At 43.8% G+C, this 19900-nt stretch overlaps 2 protein-coding genes across 5 annotated transcripts in view; both read right to left on the bottom strand.

Moving 5' to 3' along the window:
• Positions 1 to 1565, bottom strand: part of SGK2 (serum/glucocorticoid regulated kinase 2) — a 104863-nt gene extending 103298 nt beyond the window's left edge. The window contains exon 1 of the mRNA XM_063960302.1: positions 1148 to 1565. The gene's annotated coding sequence lies outside the window, so the exon portion shown is untranslated. The remainder of the gene's footprint in view (positions 1 to 1147) is intronic.
• A 76-nt stretch (positions 1566 to 1641) lies between these two features.
• L3MBTL1 (L3MBTL histone methyl-lysine binding protein 1) overlaps positions 1642 to 19900 on the bottom strand; it is a 151797-nt gene continuing 133538 nt past the window's right edge. For all 4 annotated transcript variants that reach the window (XM_063960300.1, XM_063960297.1, XM_063960298.1 and 1 more), the window contains exons 21-22: positions 8355 to 8417; positions 1642 to 2187 (exon numbers count right to left, since the gene is read on the bottom strand). In XM_063960300.1, coding sequence (XP_063816370.1) covers positions 2053 to 2187; positions 8355 to 8417 — 198 coding nt within the window. In that variant the 3' untranslated portion in view covers positions 1642 to 2052. The remainder of the gene's footprint in view (positions 2188 to 8354; positions 8418 to 19900) is intronic.

Raw genomic sequence — 19900 nt, forward strand, 5'->3', positions numbered from 1 at the left:
TTTGGAATAATTGCATACCATAATGAGATATCATGGTGATGGGACCTAAATCTAAGCACAGAATACATTTATGTTTCATATACACCTTATACACACAGCCTGAAGGTCATTTTAGCCAATATTTTTTATAACTTTGTGCATTAAACAAAGTGTGTGTACATTCACACAATTCATTTATGTTTCATATACACCTTATACACACAGCCTGCAGGTCATTTAATACAATATTTTTAATAACTTTGTGTATTAAACAAAGTTTGTGTACATTGAGCCATCAAAAAACAAAGGTTTAATTATCTCACTCTCACTCAAAAAAGTCCGTATTTCGGAATATTCCGTATTTCGGAATATTTGGATATGGGATACTCAACCTGTAGTAGTAAATGCTAAAGTCACATCAACCAATATGTATACAATATACTACTGTAATGAAATGCCATATACGGTAGATAGAATAGTGTAATGTATGTAGTGTTATTACTAAATGTGAAGGATGCATATAACATGTAAAAATGCATATAACATATCAAATTTTAATAAAATACAGAAACAAATAAAAAATAAAAGTACAAATGAACTTCAGTTACCTGCAAACACTAATTGTCTTCCCTTAAAGCAATACCAACCCAAATAGATGGCTGCAACTTCATATAATGTAGCAGCCGCACTATTGAAGTAAATACAGTGGGAGGGGACCAGATCCAATCAGCTGATCAGAAGTAACTATTGATTGACATCTCCCCCCCCGGCGTTAATGCATATGTGTCTGCGCCCAGGTCTGCCTTGGTGGTATTACAGGAACAGGTCTTTACTGCACTCTGCCTATATTTGCTCACCCATTCCCCCCGCCACATTACACCTGTTTAAGCACAGGGATACAAGTAAATCTGCATATGCGCGGTAGTGTAGCACATCCAATGTACAAATAACGTCTAACGCTACATGAGTCCTGATAGTCTATGCAATTGGAATTGTGATCACATTATTGTCTTTACAATAATAACTTACACAGTTGCAATGAACAGAATAATTATATACCTGTAATAAATCATCGTAAAATGTGAGCGACCCCCAACATTTTAACAAAAAAGTTTTAAACATTGTTTTTCCAAAAATGAACTTCTTCTAGTTACATGTACATTCTTACCTGGAAGGCTCTGGGACCAAGGGTTGTCCTACTGTCCCTCGCGACTCAAACTCCCAATTACCTGCAGCTACTGACAAGACTTGTTTTTGAGCTGGAGGAGGTGGGGAGAATGTAGCAGGGGGTGGAGGCAGAGGAAGAGGTTGGTGTGGTAGAAAGGGAGGTGGTGGGCAGTGTGAAGGTCAAATATATTTCTCTCAAGAAGCAGCTAGAGCTGGTCTAGTTAATGAGTAACCCCTCAGTATTTGGGCATTTTGTTAATGAGAATTGCAAATACGCAGAAATAATAACCCTCATACATTCACCTAGGTGCTTTGTGTAAGCAATGGGGAAAACAATAGAAAGGGAGATACGTGTAAATAAAAGTGACGCTTCCAACAGACAAAGAGGAGCCATAAACATGGACACAAAATACCTGACATGGACAATACACAAATGAGGGATAGCGTTGTGTATTCAATAAGTTACATAGAGAAACAGAAATCATTACAACCAGATTTAAACTTTCACACGTTTAATAACCCTGGCACCCTGTACATTTTATTTCTGTTTCAAACACTTTGATTTCTTATTCAGTACTGCAGGTGACTTATTTCCCATACAGAACATATGTACAAATGAGTCATAGAGCTCCCTCTAGTGACTGAAATTTGTCACCACAATACTAGTCAGTTCTCTTCAAAGTGCAAGCTAGCCGATTGCTCAGGTAGTACAGGTGACTAATATCTTAGTAATGAAGCCTTGGGGCACTACACAACAACAGCACATTTTAATGGGATTTCTTACTCAATTTCTCACTACAATGTACTTATGCTGTGTCGGGGACATTCAATGCATGGCAGGGCAATGATAATGAAGAGCTATGGTGACACTGAAAGAGCCAAACGTTTTAGATTCGGAAGAGTCGGTCAGTCTTCAGAGTCTTCTGTGTTCTTGAACATAAGAATCGAGTTGTAAATTTTCACCGCCGGTCCCAATTTAATACATAAGATCTTTACAATGTCTGTCTGCGTGAGGAGCAGGAGTGCCTGTCCATCTATCATCTGCAGGGACAAACAGAGGACAGGGATTTGGGGCTTGTATGACTAAAGAATAGGGTTAGAGTTAGTGAAAAGATGCATACTATATTCATATAAATATAAGAGGTGGATATGTAAGCATGCAGTGCATTCCTACATGTGAAACTGTTCACATCGCACATAGGGCCTGATTCAGAGATGCAGGCAATGCCGATGTCCACGTAGTCCAGCTATTTTTAGCTAATGTGCGTACGTGAAAAACTCTAACATTTTGCAGTAGTACGAGTTCCGATGGTGCGCCTAAAGATGTGCAAAGCCGATTCAGCTGCATGCACTAAGAACTGTTAAGGCAATGTATAGGGCAGTACTGGGGTGTGGCTAGTAATGCACGCTCACATAAGAGGCCAAACTCAGATTGAGAAACTGCACCTACCATAGGGCTGTTGCAAGTTTCAATAGTGTGACCGATGTTTGTGATTTTACGGTCCATGCGGCAATGAATAGACACTGAAAGTGGGCATCTCAGTCCTTGCACATTCAGATACATGCTTTTACACAGGGGAAGGGCTTTGTAGCCACATTAGCGTAAAGTCGCTGGCACAACTGCAGCAGAAGATGATAAGATGGTTGCTTGGGCGTATGACTCTGAATCAGTCCGATAATAAACGCTCGGCACACCTTCATCCCCAACTTTTGTAACTAACCTACAAAAGTTGCTTTGTAGGTTTATGGGTCCAGCATATGTCATTAATGTTGTTTATAACATTGTCTAACATAAAAAAGAGCTTTCAGCACCACAAAGCTGCACTGACATACCAGCTATAGAGAAATAATAGCAATACTAACAAATACAGTATGTAAAAATCTCAGAGTTGACTTAGTTAAAAAAAAAGTATAATTTAATATTTAATATGTACACTTATGTTTTTTTGGTTATTTATAATATTTAAAAACTATCATTCACATGTTATAAAATGAATATCTTAGGAGCAACTATGTGCCAAGAGGTTAAAAGAAATATTGCACCATAAATAGAATCATCTAAAAAAAGGAAGCTCGTAAATTTGGTGTTGATAGTTTATACAAGAGATAGCTTTGATCTCATATTATCCTGCTGCTTTATACCTGCATTATAACTTCCACAATAGTTGAATGTATGTTTATGAAGAAGGACTTGATCTATTTATACATAACCCAGAATTGGTTCATTTATAACTTTTTTTCTTTTCTTCATAAAAAGGCACTTTCCCATTTAAAGTGCTCACGGAAAGTGCAACATGCAGCACTCTGAAAGTGCGTTGGGTATGGTATGCCGGCGGCCGGGATCCCAGCGGTCAGCATACCAACGCCGGGATACCGGCTGCTAGAATTCCAGCAGGGGGGCAAGCGCAACAAAGCCCCTTGAAAGCTCACTGAGCTCGCCACACTGCGGGCTTGGACACCCACGAGTGGGAATAGCCCCTTTTAGCCGGGTTTCCTGCTGTCGGCATTGTCAGTGGTCGGGATTCTGGCCAGGATCCCGACTGCCGCCAATGTAACCGCATCCCCTCACGTATGGGCCAAGCCCTGGTTTCTGCAATTTAAATTGTCTCTGACACCCTACACTAAATTTACCATCTCTAACCCTTGAAACTAATTTTTGCTTCAGAAAATTACATCTTGTCTTTTGCATGTGGTTACATAACTAGACAAACTAGATTTAACTAGACAAACTTCCCATCATTTAATGTTTGTGAATCGGTTACATGATCACATCATTTTGGTGCACGTTGAAGTACTAGTACTTCCCCCTCCTGAAAACACTTTTTCATAATTGTATTATATAAAGAATGCAGGCTGATAGATAATCTGATAGGGAGGGGGAGTGAGTTCAAGAGGCCGGCAACAGTATGGGAGAAGACTGGATGCCAGAGTGGGGAAAGTACAGTAATCAGAGGAAATGCGGAGATAGTGAGAGGGAGTGTGATCTGAGAGTATGTTGGAGATGTAGGAGGGAGAGAAGCAGTGCTGAAAGTAGGGTGGTACGGAGTACCATTAAGAAATATGGTGGTGGTACTCAGTACCACCAGCCCACCACTGGGGCATAATTTGTAAGGGTCATTTTTGTGTGTGGGACATACAATGGTGTCAGTGGCATAACTGTGTGTGGCATAATATATAATAGGCATTACAGTGTGTGGTATAATATGTAAGGCATTACAGTGTTGCATAATGTGTAATGGGCATTACGGTGTGTGGCATAATGTGTAATGGGTGTTACGGTGTCTAGCATAATGTGTAATGGGCAGTATGGTGTATGGCATAATGTGTAATAAGCACTATTGTGTGTGGCATAATGTGTAATAAGCATTACGATGTGTGGCATAATGTGTAATCGGCATTATGGTGTGTGGCATAATGTGTAATAAGCACTATGGTGTGTGGCATAATGTGTAATAAGCATTACGATGTGTGGCATAATGTGTAATGGGTATTATGGTGTTTGCCCTAATGTGTAAGTGGCATTACGGTGTCTGGCATAATGTGGCCTTGCCCCAATTGTCATGTAGCCACTCCCCTAGATTTGTGTGACCACGCCCCCTCATGGCATGTGACCATGCCAATTTTTACCATCAGTACCACTAAGAAAAAAATTCTACTTACACCACTAGAGAGGAGCAATCGCATGCTTCTAAAGTAAGATTGAGGAGCTTAAACTGGATTCTGTAGAGGAAGCGCAGTCAGTGACGGAGTTGAAGGAGAGGAGAATTTGAATAAGAGCAATGTCACAGGAAAATGAGATGATCAGCAGCACTGATTATAAATTTAAAAGGGATCAGGTAGAAGAAAGGATCACCAGAGTAGGAAGTTGCAGTAGTTTAGGTGGAAGATAACAAGGGTATGAACAAGATATTTTCGTAGCTTCAAACAAGAGGAAGGGATGAATCCTAGAGGTGTTGGTGAAATCACCAGGATTGAGAGGTAGCATGAATCGGGGTGAAGTAGAGGGAGAAGTGGAAGGTGACATCAAGGCAGCGGATTTGATGGACAGGAGAGAAGATAGTGTTTAGCAGTACTATTTTTATAGAAAAATAGGTTCAGGAACTCAAAGGGGTGGGCAATGTAGGGTGGAGCTGTTGGTAATGTGGGCAGAGCTACAGTGGGTGGGGCACCTTTGCAAGGTGCATGGCATTGCAGGAAAAGACTACATTATACCCCAGTTTTGCAACCTGCACGCCAAGACATTGGCCACCACAGGAAAAAGAAAATCCTGATTCATGCCTCTTACATTATTTGCCATTGTCCTCCTTATAGTAATGCCCCTTACACAATATGATACAATGTAATGCCCATTACACTATGCCACCACGTAATACCCATTACACAGTGACACACACCATAATGCCCATTACACAATATGACACACACCGCAGTGCCCATTACACAATATGCCACACACCATAATGCCTATTACACATGCCACACACTGTAATGCCCACTACACATTATGCCACACACAGTTATGTCACACCACACCATTTTATGCCCCACACAAAATAATGCCCCTTACAAATTATGCCACATCATAAGGCTTCTAATTAGTTTAAAATTACCTGCTCATTGTCAGGGGTCCCATGCTCATTGTCAGGGGCTTCATGCTCGTTGCCAAGGGTTTTATGCTAGTTGCCAGGGGTTTCATGCTCCGGGTTCCATGCTTGTTGCCAGGGGTCTCATGTCATGCTCATAGCCAGGAGTTTCCTGTTTGCTGTCAGGGGTCTCCTGCTCTTTGCAAAGGGTTTTATGCACATTTTTAGGGGTTTCCAGCTCATTACCAGGGGTCTCCTGCTCGCTACCAAAGGTTTAATGCTTATTGTCAAGGGTTTCCTGCTCATTGCCAGGAGTCTCCTGCTCATTGCGAGGAGTTTCCTGCTCGTTGTCAGGGATTTCCTGCTCGTTGCCAAGGGTTTCCTGCTCATTGTCAGGGGTTTGCCTGGCAACGAGCAGGAAACCCCTGGCAACGAGTATTTCTGCATCTTCTCCCAGCACTTCCTGTATCACTGGCAAACGCTATAGGACAAGTATGACCTCTAGCATCTGAACCCTGCATCATGGTGGCCATTTTTGGAGGGCCTTTTACACAGGGGGCAGACGGGCACCCCCAGACCCCGGCACTCCAAAGACACTGCGGGGGAAGCTGGGGGTTCCTGCGCTGTGTTCCTCCCTAACCCCCGCACCCAGCCACAAGAAAAGAGTGTAGTGGGTGGGATAAGGGACATGAGAGGGGGTTAAACAATAAGCTCATTCTTAGACCTGCTGATTTCAAGAAAGTGCTTAGATATCCAGGAAGAGATAGTAGATAGAAATGCAAGACAGGGTGGAGGTGGAGAGGTCAAGGGAGGAAAAGCAGATGTTTGCATCATCAGCATAAAGGTGGTATGAGCTCATCAAGGAAAAGAGTTGTACAGAAAGAAGAGAGAGGGACCAATACAAAGTCTTGAGGAACACCAAATAGAAGAGGGAGGTGGGGGTAAGGTAGTGTTAAAAGTAGAGACAGAGATGGAAAATTTAGAAAAGTAGGAAGACAGCCATGAGAGTGTAACATCATGGAGCCCAGAAGAGTGTAGGGGTTGAAGGACGAGAGGGTGATCATCTGCGTAAAAAGCAGCTGAAGGTCCAGGAGGAGAAGAATGGAAAAAAGACCTTAGATTTGTTGGTGGGAATGTCTTTAATAACCTTGGTGAGTGCAGATTCATACTGTTCAATAAGCTAAATAAGTTGTTTCAAGAGAGTTTGTACAGTATACTCCTACACCAATGAGACATCCTCTTTCTGACCTCCAATTCCTTGATCCTGTTAAATAGCTCAAAATACAGGAAAAAAGGTGGTATTGTAGTCATTGGGAATGTTGGCTGACACTGCCACACCATGGAGCCTATGTGGCAGCTTTCAGTGTGCATTGTCTAGTTCATATTCTTTCATATTCTTTCATATTTGAAAGTTGTTTCAAGAGTTTGATGGCACAGTGGAGAAGAGAGATTGGGCAGTAATTAAAGATCAAATATTTTATTTAGATTGGGAAAGAAGAAGGCACAGTTAAAAGAGGAGGTGACAGTGCCAGTGGAATTAGAGATGTTAAAGAGGTGGGCGAGGTGAAAGTGAGAGATATAGATAGCAGAGGAGGTGGGAGGGAATTCAGTAAAAGTGGTGTAGAAGTGCTGACTACAGACAAAGGGCCTAATTCAGACATGATTTGCAAAATCATGTGCACATGGGGGGGGCGGGTTTAGATATGACATGTGCAGAGAGAGTTAGATTTGTGTGGGGTGTGTTCAACTGAAATCTAAATTGCAGTGTAAAAATAAAGCAGCCACTATTTACCCTGCACAGAAACAATATAACTCACCCAAATCTAACTCTCTATGTGCATATTATATCTGCCCCCCCTGCAGTGCACATGGTTTTGCCCATCTGCTAACAAATTTGCTGCTACAATCAGGTCTGAATTAAACCCTTTAATGGTGTACATCCGTGCATCCGAAAGTACAAGAATTGAGATGCCCACTGTCAGCGTCCATATACTCTCTAATACCAATTGTTGCATCTTTAGAAGTAACATCAGTCGCACCATCAATATGTGCACCGACCTTATGGCAATTGCAGTTTCTCTGTCCAAGTATGGCCTCCTATGTGAGCGGTTGAGCGGCTTTATGCAACCACTTTCAGGGTCACTTACGCAACATTCCCATAACATGCCCATACAATGGACCATCTCCACTAAGCTACTTCCTTGTCACTACCCAGGAATGACCACTAAATTTTCAAGACATTTCTGAGAGCGTATGTCTCCCGTGCGCCTCAATTGCAACTCTGACTTGCATACACGTCTGCATGCTGCATGGTGTATCTTAGATGTGTCTGGCATTGACAGTGCATGTAAAGCAGAATCAGCCCCAATAGGAGCTAATTGGGCACAGAATGGGCCTGTGAGTGTAGCCAATAGAACATGCACAGGCATTAGTATCAAGTGGTGGTAGGAATATGCTATAGGGAAGAAGTGGTTTTGAGATAGATCTTAAAAGATAAAAGCACTAGTGTATGCAATTGGTACTACCTGGTATGTGCCATATTTAATTAGTTTTTCCCATTTGTTTACCTCTAACTTACTGTATATGCTAATCACATTAGAAAGTCTTTAAACATGGAAACCTCACCTCCTCTTTGAACAGTCTGGCCTGGTCCTCACATCCTGTCAGTGTCTGCACAAAGTTAAACACCTACAAAATAAATACAAATTTAGCATGTCTTCACCTGATAGCACAAAGATCTAATGTGTGGAATCAGATCATCCCAAAGTGTGGAAGGATGTAGTCATAATGTCATCATTCACAATTCATGATGTCAACTCACAATGTTGATAGTTATGATGTTGACATTGTTGAAATGATGACACTGAACATGTTGGCATGTGAAATATCAACATGTGAAATACCAACAATCTGCATGGACAGATGGTAAATCCACTGGTCTCCTATATATTGGGTGCTGGATGATCTGTGAAGTTTGGAATTTGTAGTTCCACAGATTTGATTTAACAGATTGGATGCTGACTTATTATAAGATACTAGACTTATTATAAGTATTTGGATTGTTTACTTCACAGAGGCTCCCCTTTTTAATTTCATTGCCAGAATGACTATATTCTATTTTTTATACAATACAATTATTATACCTGGTCATTTATTATATTTATTTAAAAAAAAATGTAAGTGTATTTATTTGATTCAATTATTGCATATATGTTTATTATGTAATGTCTATATATATATATATATATATATATATAGTAAAGTGGGTGCCCGGCACTCTGGACTCAGTAAATAGGGTAAATGATAAGCCCTCTGGTGCTGTCAACGTTTCAATTTATTCCAAAATTTTTCTCAAGACATACATAAACATAAATAAACTCTCACCTTATATCCCCACCATTGTGTTCAGTGCGCGTGCCGGAGCGGGGGACCGCCTCCCGGCGAAGTCCGTCGGGCCGGAAGTCTCCCGTCAGCTGTGGCGCGGTAAAAAGACGTCATCGCGTATTGCGCGATGCACGTCCAGTGCTGGGTTGTCATGGCAATGCTACACATAACGACAAAGAGTGTATAAGCTTGGTAATGCTTGCTGTTAAGAGCAAGTACATGTTACGGCTATATTCCTAAGACTGTATTATGCAATCCATTAGTGCCTGATATGAATAAGAATAACTCAGAGATAACGATGTGAGAAGGCTGTGAAAAAATGAATAAAGAAAGGGGAGAGAAGAAAGAAAAAAGAAAAAAGAAAAATGGCCAAAAGGAGGGGGGGGTGGGGGGGGCGGGGGGGAAGGGGGGGGGGGAGGAGAGAAGGGAAAGAAGGGAGAGCGGGAGTGAGAGTTGGAGGAAAAGAGAAAGAGAGAGAGAGAGAGTGAAAAAGAAAGAGAGAGAAAGAAGAAAAGAGAGAGAGGGAGAAAAAGAGAAAGAGAGAGAGGGAGCGAGAAAGAAGAGAGAAAAAAAGAGAGAGAAAAAAAGGGGGAAAGGTCAAAAGAAAAACCAACCAATAAAAACTGATTATGACAAAGATGTATAGACGTGTGTGACAATTAGTTAACATATTAAAGCTAAAGAAAGCAAGATAGAGGTACCATATCATTAAGGCCCCGAGGGGTCACAGTGTCCAGTTTGTGAATCCATCTTGATTCACATCTCAGAAGGGCCTTGCCCCGGTCGCCACCACGAAGCAAGGGTGGTATGTGGTCTATCATTCTGTATCTGATGGTAGCTAAGGTATGTTTGGCTAGTACAAAATGGCGAGCGACCGGCTGGTCACTACTGCCCTTCTGTAGAGCCAGTCTGATGGATGACCTATGGGCAGTCATGCGTTCCTTAAATTTGCGCGTGGTTTTGCCCACATATGACAGACCGCAGGGGCAAAGTATCTGGTATACTGTATGTGTGGTTTCACAAGTCAGATGGTATTTGATCAGAAACTTAGTGCCCAGATGTGGGTGGCAAAATGTGTTTCCTGTGATCATATGGTTACAAGTGACACAGGTGCATTTAAAGCAACCTGTTTTCTGGGGAGGTAGGAAACTACTTAGGGGAGACTTGGTCCTGCTGGAGATGTCTGACTTGACCAAAAGATCCCGTAAATTCCTAGATCTTTTAAAGCACGGCATGAGATCTGTCTGGTTAAAAGGTAAATGTTGATCAGTTTCAATCAGATGCCAATGTTTTTTGGCGATTTGCATGGTTTTGTCCGAAGAGGTGTTGTAGGAGGTGACCCACGGAAATTTCGGATGGGTTGATGTTCTTTCTTTGGGGCGTAGGAGGGTCTCCCTTTCCATAAGGAGAACTTTTCGTTTGGTCATTTGCATATTCTTTAAGTTGTAACCTCTGTGTGCAAATCGTTCTATTAGTTCATCCATTTGTGTTATTCATTTTTTCACAGCCTTCTCACATCGTTATCTCTGAGTTATTCTTATTCATATCAGGCACTAATGGATTGCATAATACAGTCTTAGGAATATAGCCGTAACATGTACTTGCTCTTAACAGCAAGCATTACCAAGCTTATACACTCTTTGTCGTTATGTGTAGCATTGCCATGACAACCCAGCACTGGACGTGCATCGCGCAATACACGATGACGTCTTTTTACCGCGCCACAGCTGACGGGAGACTTCCGGCCCGACGGACTTCGCCGGGAGGCGGTCCCCCGCTCCGGCACGCGCACTGAACACAATGGTGGGGATATAAGGTGAGAGTTTATTTATGTTTATGTATGTCTTGAGAAAAATTTTGGAATAAATTGAAACGTTGACAGCACCAGAGGGCTTATCATTTACCCTATTTACTGAGTCCAGAGTGCCGGGCACCCACTTTACTACTCATACGTGAACAACGTCAGCACGGGCACCGGACCAAGCCACTCATCCAACAAAGAGTGCCAGACCACCACATACCTACACAGGAACGGTGTCCCAGCCACACACCGAACCAGGTCACGGCACCTTGCAATTATTTATTCACACTGTTTATGACTCAACTTCTCAACCATTGATGTGATAACTACTCACAACGGAGCAGCACATCTCTGCATTTTTTGATTTTATCCAGTGGTGTGTCAATTGTCATTGCTCACTACGACATTTATCCCACAAGGATTGATCAGTAAGGCCTATTTCTACGCCTCATATCATGGCTGAATCTCAAGTGCCGGATCAAGAACCTTTCAATCCATTACTGATACCGCTACAAGAATATTTCAGTTACTCTGAAAGTGAAACAGAGGCCATATTACATAAGGAACAACTCTTCACACAGACGGAAGCATTGGCCCCTGATATCATCTTTCGGGATTTATTACGGTTGAAGAAAAAGGAGATCGATTTTAATTATCATGCGATCTCGCTGAGCGATTACTTCCGATGTAAAAAAATCCCCCGAGGATTCAGAGTCCGGAATTGCCCTACAATAGGCAGATTCGATCCTGGATTCTGCCGCAGATGGGTTTCCATCCTTAACAAGTGCTCACTAGACCTCATGGTACTAGTGATTGAACAATCCACCAAGGAGGTGGAAAAAATCAAAGTTAAAATAGACAAAATGGAAGAATCCCATTTACCAGTACTCACGACGGACACTGAGAATGAATGGCTTGTCAAATTAAGCAATCAACTATCAACATACAAAAGGGATCTCATCAAATTTAAAAAGGAAAAATTTCTTAAAGTGGAAAAAGACTACGAAAACCACCAGGTATACCGATGGTTATCTGGCCACAATAATGAACGGAGGCAACCTTTTTTCAGACGACGGAGGTACCCTCAAACCAGATTGGACACGGATACCTCTGCAGAAAACACCAGCACAGGCAGCGAACAAGAACGCACAGGCACTCGACGCAAAAACCCTAGAAATCCCTCCATCCCTTTAGGGGTGACAACTCGCACCAAACTCCCAAAAAAGGCGGTCCTACCAGACGAGGAGGACAGTACAAACGCCTCAGCACGTGGAAGAAAACCACCCGTGACAGGGACAAAGAAATAATCTTTAATCTCTCAAGTTTTGAATTGACTGAGAATGAAGCAAGTGTATTAGCAAAAGGGTTGTCTTTTGTGCCGTCTGCGAACTTTGACAAGCTCAACTGGCAGGTGGAAACCCACCAGTTACAACGTAAATTAAAACTTCAAGAATTCTTTTCTTGTAAACCTCGGGACCAGGTCACCACGATCCCTGAGAAACTACTACAATTTAAGACCCCTTCCACCTTTGAACCTCTTTCAAATAATTCCAGTATCAAAACATACATGAGAATTATTGATCAGGAGGTCAAGGCCCAGATTAATCATGATGCACCCATACATTCTAATCTCTCCAAATCTGAGCAGCAAGCCCTACGATCATTAATGGAGAATGATCAGTTAATAATCCGACCCGCCGATAAAGGGGGTGCGATTGTACTGCAAGATCTCCCTGACTATATAACAGAAATCAAGCGTCAATTAGAAGAACCAGGAACGTACAGTCAGTTGAGATGTAATCCCACTGAGCAGTATAAAAAAGAACTCAGATCGGCACTTCTGCAAGCGCAAGATGCCAAGATCATTACAGAGGAGACATATGAAGTACTACTACCAGAGCACCCACTGGTCCCAGTGTTATACACGGTACCAAAAATACACAAAGGGATATCTCCCCCTCCCGGGAGACCCATCATATCCGCCAGGGGATCCCTGTTCCAACCGACGGCAGTACTGTTAGACTCCATACTGCAACCACATGTCTCTGCGCATCCACGCAGCCTCCTAGATACTACAATGCTGCTAAACAAACTAAACAGTATTGGCCCTCTTCCTAAAGATGTGTGGCTGGTGACTGCGGATGTCACTAGCTTATACACAATCATACCACACAAAGCAGGCCTAGCTGCAGTTCAAACAACATTACAGAAAGAGAGTTCCTTCGGGGCAGAACAAATTCACATTCTGATACATCTGTTAGAACTCATCCTCACGAGGAACTTCTTCCTATTCAGTAACAAATACTATCTCCAGGAAAGAGGTTGTGCCATGGGCTCGGCAGTAGCCCCCACTTACGCCAACCTATATATGCTTCAAATAGAGGAAGAAATTTTCTTTAAAAATCCCAAAGTGTCTGAGAATATCATATTTTACTCCAGATTCATAGACGACCTTCTACTATTCTGGAAAGGACCGAAGGCGTCACTGGAAGCGATTATCACTGAACACAACAGATCTGAGAGCCCAGTCAAATTAACAGCGAAGATGGATGAACACAGCATAGACTTCCTAGACGTAAGGATCTCCATAGTAGACTCGCTTATTAACACCACGGTCTACACCAAGGATAAGGACCGAAATTCATACCTGCATTGGAACAGCTGCCATCCGAGAAACCTTAAGGCTGGCCTCCCGTACTCACAGATGTTGAGAATACACAGAATCAACAGTGATAAATCCATAGCATCAACACAAATGGATGAACTAATAGAACGATTTGCACACAGAGGTTACAACTTAAAGAATATGCAAATGACCAAACGAAAAGTTCTCCTTATGGAAAGGGAGACCCTCCTACGCCCCAAAGAAAGAACATCAACCCATCCGAAATTTCCGTGGGTCACCTCCTACAACACCTCTTCGGACAAAACCATGCAAATCGCCAAAAAACATTGGCATCTGATTGAAACTGATCAACATTTACCTTTTAACCAGACAGATCTCATGCCGTGCTTTAAAAGATCTAGGAATTTACGGGATCTTTTGGTCAAGTCAGACATCTCCAGCAGGACCAAGTCTCCCCTAAGTAGTTTCCTACCTCCCCAGAAAACAGGTTGCTTTAAATGCACCTGTGTCACTTGTAACCATATGATCACAGGAAACACATTTTGCCACCCACATCTGGGCACTAAGTTTCTGATCAAATACCATCTGACTTGTGAAACCACACATACAGTATACCAGATACTTTGCCCCTGCGGTCTGTCATATGTGGGCAAAACCACGCGCAAATTTAAGGAACGCATGACTGCCCATAGGTCATCCATCAGACTGGCTCTACAGAAGGGCAGTAGTGACCAGCCGGTCGCTCGCCATTTTGTACTAGCCAAACATACCTTAGCTACCATCAGATACAGAATGATAGACCACATACCACCCTTGCTTCGTGGTGGCGACCGGGGCAAGGCCCTTCTGAGATGTGAATCAAGATGGATTCACAAACTGGACACTGTGACCCCTCGGGGCCTTAATGATATGGTACCTCTATCTTGCTTTCTTTAGCTTTAATATGTTAACTAATTGTCACACACGTCTATACATCTTTGTCATACTCAGTTTTTATTGGTTGGTTTTTCTTTTGACCTTTCCCCCTTTTTTTCTCTCTCTTTTTTTCTCTCTTCTTTCTCGCTCCCTCTCTCTCTTTCTCTTTTTCTCCCTCTCTCTCTTTTCTTCTTTCTCTCTCTTTCTTTTTCACTCTCTCTCTCTCTCTTTCTCTTTTCCTCCAACTCTCACTCCCGCTCTCCCTTCTTTCCCTTCTCTCCTCCCCCCCCCCTTCCCCCCCGCCCCCCCACCCCCCCCTCCTTTTGGCCATTTTTCTTTTTTCTTTTTTCTTTCTTCTCTCCCCTTTCTTTATTCATTTTTTCACAGCCTTCTCACATCGTTATCTCTGAGTTATTCTTATTCATATCAGGCACTAATGGATTGCATAATACAGTCTTAGGAATATAGCCGTAACATGTACTTGCTCTTAACAGCAAGCATTACCAAGCTTATACACTCTTTGTCGTTATGTGTAGCATTGCCATGACAACCCAGCACTGGACGTGCATCGCGCAATACGCGATGACGTCTTTTTACCGCGCCACAGCTGACGGGAGACTTCCGGCCCGACGGACTTCGCCGGGAGGCGGTCCCCCGCTCCGGCACGCGCACTGAACACAATGGTGGGGATATAAGGTGAGAGTTTATTTATGTTTATGTATGTCTTGAGAAAAATTTTGGAATAAATTGAAACGTTGACAGCACCAGAGGGCTTATCATTTACCCTATTTACTGAGTCCAGAGTGCCGGGCACCCACTTTACTACTCATACGTGAACAACGTCAGCACGGGCACCGGACCAAGCCACTCATCCAACAAAGAGTGCCAGACCACCACATACCTATATATATATATGTAGTTAAAAAAAGAAAAGAGTTATGGTAGACTTACCTTGGTAAACTCTCTTGCTTCAAGATCCACAAGGTCCACAGGGTTAACATCGGGGTTATAGGTGGTAGGCTCAGCTCCTGGGCACCCAGGATGCTCTGGTCCCTCTCGTTATAACCCCCGCCCCTTGCTCAGGCAGATCAGTTTTGTTAACAAGCCCAAAGCAGGAAGTGAAAGCAGAGAGAAGGAAGACATGGTACACAGAAGAACGCACTCTCACAGACAGGAGAAGGGAACCAGTGACCAAAGCCGCAAACCCATATAGACCAGGTGGACCCTATGGACCTCTAAGAAAGAGAGTTAACTAAGATAAGTCTACCATAACTCTCCTTTTCTTCTTCAGGGTCTATAGAGCTCCACAGGGTTAACATCGGGGATGTCCTAAAGCAGTACTTCAAGGATGAAGAGGGAATCCGATCTCCTTAGGGAACTGGTTCAGTCAACAAAGATATGGAGAGCACGTACCATGTCTAAAGAAGGTGAGAGACTCAAGGAGACGAAGGCCGGAGCCACAATATACTCCTTTAAATAAAACGGGAGACCACCTTAGGTATGCACATTGGGGGTCATTCAGACCTGATCGCACGCTAGATTTTTTCGCTGCGCTGCGATCAGGTCAGAACTGTGCATGCGTATGCACCGCAATGTGCAGGTGCATCGTAAGGGTGCAAATCGGATCGTTGCTGTGCGATGGATTTTACGAAGAATCCATTCGCACAGGCGATCACAAGGAGATTGACAGCAAGAGGGTGTTTGTGGGTGTCAACTGACCATTTTCTGGGAGTGTTTGGAAAAACGCAGGCGTGTCCAAACGTTTGCAAGGCGGGTGTCTGACGTCAATTCCAGGACCTGACAGGCTGAAGTGATTGCAGCGGCTGAGTAAGTTCTGGACTCAGAAACTGCACAAATTATTTTGGTAGTGCTCGGCTGCACATGCGTTCGCACACTTGCAAAACAAAAATACACTCTCCTATAGGCGGGGACTATCTGATCGCAGTGCTGCAAAAAATAGCTAGCGAGCGATCATGTCTGAATTTGGCCCAGTGAGAGACACTAAGCAAAGGCCGAGGCTTAATCCCTGTTGCAGGAATACCAGAATTCTGGAAATCTGGAAGACAGCAGGACCATTGTGTCTTAAGCATGATTTGCACCAGTGGGCGAAAAAAGCCTGTCGCCCTCAATATGGATGACTCAAGAGCCACGCCATCAAAGACAGACGTGGCAGGTCCAGGTGTAGACACAGTTCCTAAGACAAGAGGTCTTGGCATAGTGGAAGTGGAAGAGGAACGCCCACTGAGAGGCCTTGTAGGTCCGAGAACCAATGGCATCTGGGCCACGCTGGGGCTTCCACAAGGAGGTTGCCTCCTTCCTGTCTGACTTTGAGCAGAACCCTTGGCAGAAGGGATACTGGAGGAAAAATGTACATGAGACGGAAGGTCCACTTGATGGACAAAGCGTCAATGAATGCTGCTTGTGGATCTTGGGAATGGGATCCGTACATGGGAATCTTGTGGTTGTGTTGCGATGCCATGAGGTCAAGTGGTAGACCCCACTTGTCCACTAAAAGTTGGAAGACTTCTGGATGAAGGGACCATTCTCCCGCATGACTAAGAAAGTCTGCTTCCCAGTTGAGGGTTCCCAGAATGTATACTGCAGAGATGGCTGGAAGGAGATATTCTGCCCACCTGAGAATGCGAGCCACTTCCTACATCACCATCTGGCTGCGTGTGCCGCCCTGGTGATTGAGATAAGCCACTATGGTGGCATTGTTGGACTGAACCTGAACAGGTAGGCCTTGCAGAACAGTTTGCGCCAGAGTTAAGGCTTTGTATACAGCTCACAGTTCCAGGATATTGATCGGGAGGTGGGACTCTGACAGCATCCAACACCCCTGAAAAGAGAGCCGTTTCATTAATGCTCTCCAACTGCAGAGGCTGGCATCCGTCGTGAAAAGTACCCAGTCTGGAATCCCACCCCTTCAGGCTGCTGGCTTGTCAGGTTTTGCAAAAAGTTGACGTGCAGCCCAGGGTTGCTTGACCTTGGGCTTAGCATTAGTGGCGGAGGCTTGCCTGGGGAAAGCCTGACCTTTTGCTTTGCCTTGAGGGCGAAAGGCCCGAAAATTAGAATCCTTGGGCTTAGCATTAGTGGCGGAGGCTTGCCTGGGGAAAGCCTGGCCTTTTGCTTTTCCTTTAGGGCGAAAGGCCTGAAAATTAGAATTCTGAGCATGTGGAGTTGATGTGGATGGGAGAAAAGCAGTCTTAACTGCAGCTAGTGCAGTGACAATTTTGTTCCCCAAACAACACTTCACCAGTGAAGGGTAGAAATTCCAGAGCCGTGCCAAAACCGAGGTGGTAGACGCTTTAACTGGCAATACTCCAGCATCCGATGAGGCCTCACGGATGTAGGTAGCTGCTTGCCGCATAAGAGCCAAGTAGGATATGCAATCCTCTGATATATCTGAGGGTAATTCCTCCTCTAGGGCCTGTAACTATGATTCAATGGCTTTTGCAGCCCAGGAGGCAGCCACAGTTGGTCTTTTAACAGCACCAGTAAGAAAGAAAATAGACTTAAGGCAATTTTCAATCCGTCTATCAATGGGTTCTTTTTATAAGGAAAACGTAGTTACAGATAGAATGGACATCTTAACCAGATGTGCAATATGAGAATCTACCGAAGGGGCAGCCTCCCACTTAGCACAATCCTCAGTAGGAATGGGGTAACGGGAAGCTAAACATTTCGACACAGGGAACGTTTTACCTGGAGTTTTCCAGGGTTCCAGGTCTAATGTCCATGAGATAATCAGAATGAGGGAATTCAGACTTATTTATCTTTTGCCACTTAAAAAAGTCTGTTTTCTTAGCAATTGGATCAGGCTCATCCTCGGTGAGTTGAAGGATGTGGTTAATAGCTTTAATTAAAGGAGTCACCTCCACTGAGTGGGGAGAATCCTCTGCAAGGATGCAGGAATCAGTGACAGACTGTGTGTCTACCCCTTCCTCAGCCGACGACTCACTGGAGTCTGATATAGCAGTGGACTGAGAGGAGGGAGTCCGAGTAGGGACATCGAGGACGGTTTAGTCCCGGGCAACATCTTTGTAAAGCTAGGGACGTTTGGGCCAATCTCTGACTGGTAGTATTCAGGGTATCCACCCAAGGTGGGTTAGCCACAGGTACAATGTTGCCAACATAAGGGGAGTTAAGTGATCCACTAAGGTACCCAGTAACTGAGTGAAAGAAGCCCATGGGGGTTCTTGAGTAGGTGCTGTAGATGTGGACTGGTCAGGAGGTGCATAGCAGTTTACACAGAGCCCATCCTGCATAACATCCTGTACAGTTAATCCTGCAGAGCACATACTACATGACTGCAATACTGAGGTGACAGGCTGTTTACAACTTTTTGATTTGCTAGACATAGCTGTAATAATATCATGGAGTCACCCCCAAACACAATAGTATACAAACAAGGGTGTGGTAGCCTGATATAGTATGTGACAAGTTCCAGCAGTAATGCTAAAACTGTTAAAGATTACCCCTGAAAACACCTGGTCCTTTACAGGGTAGAGGAAAAAGTCCGGAATAGATATAAAATTTATGTAAAGCTGAAGAGAGAAATATCAGACAGCAGAAACAAGCACAAGTCACATACAATGCAGAGAAATACAATGGTATAACTGCAATGAGCACTTTATTAACTACTCAGCAGGTAGGATACAAGTGAATGTAAAAACCTGGCTCCTTGGAGATGTTTTTACAGGGCGACGACTGGACCCAGCATTCCCAGAAACCTGGCTTGCTTGCCCTGGTATGGCTGCCGGAGTCTCTGAGGGAAGGAGAGTGTGGAGCTGCAGCTAAATTACGGTAAGTCCATGGTGGACTGGTACCCAAAACTGGGGGAGGGGCTACAGGTTGGCACTCCCTCCCCTATGCTAGCATGTCAATCACCGGTACAGGGAGACCGGGACCCTCTTACCTGCTCCCCGAAGGCTGGCCACACAGTCCGGGGGTTGCCAGCAGCAGTGGTACTAGGTGCTTGTAGGGAGTGCTGGAGCCTTGGTGCTGGAATCTAACAGATTTCCATCGCTGACAGGCTCATTGGAAAAAAGTAAAAAAGAAAGTAAAAATAGGAATTTAATACCTACCGGTAATTCCTTTTCTCGTAGTCCGTAGCGGATACTGAGATGGTATTCGTACCATGGGGTATAGATAGGGTTCATTGGAGCCTTGGCACTTTAAAAATCTTCAGTGTGTGCTGGCTCCTCCTGTCTATGCCCCTCCTGCAGACCCAGTCTAGGAAAACTGTGCCCGAGGAGACGGACATACCTTGAGAGAAGGAAATTAAATAACAACAGCGGTGAGTCAACAAACCAACACACAACAGCAACAAAGGATAGCAACGCTAACCAGAACAGGAACAGGGACAGCAACAGCAGACCCAATCAAGAACTCACAACAAGGTATGCAGGAAAAAATACGAATCACTGAGGCGGGCGCCCAGTA

This window comes from Pseudophryne corroboree, chromosome 3, assembly GCF_028390025.1.
Source record: "Pseudophryne corroboree isolate aPseCor3 chromosome 3, aPseCor3.hap2, whole genome shotgun sequence".
Lineage (NCBI taxonomy): Eukaryota > Metazoa > Chordata > Amphibia > Anura > Myobatrachidae > Pseudophryne > Pseudophryne corroboree.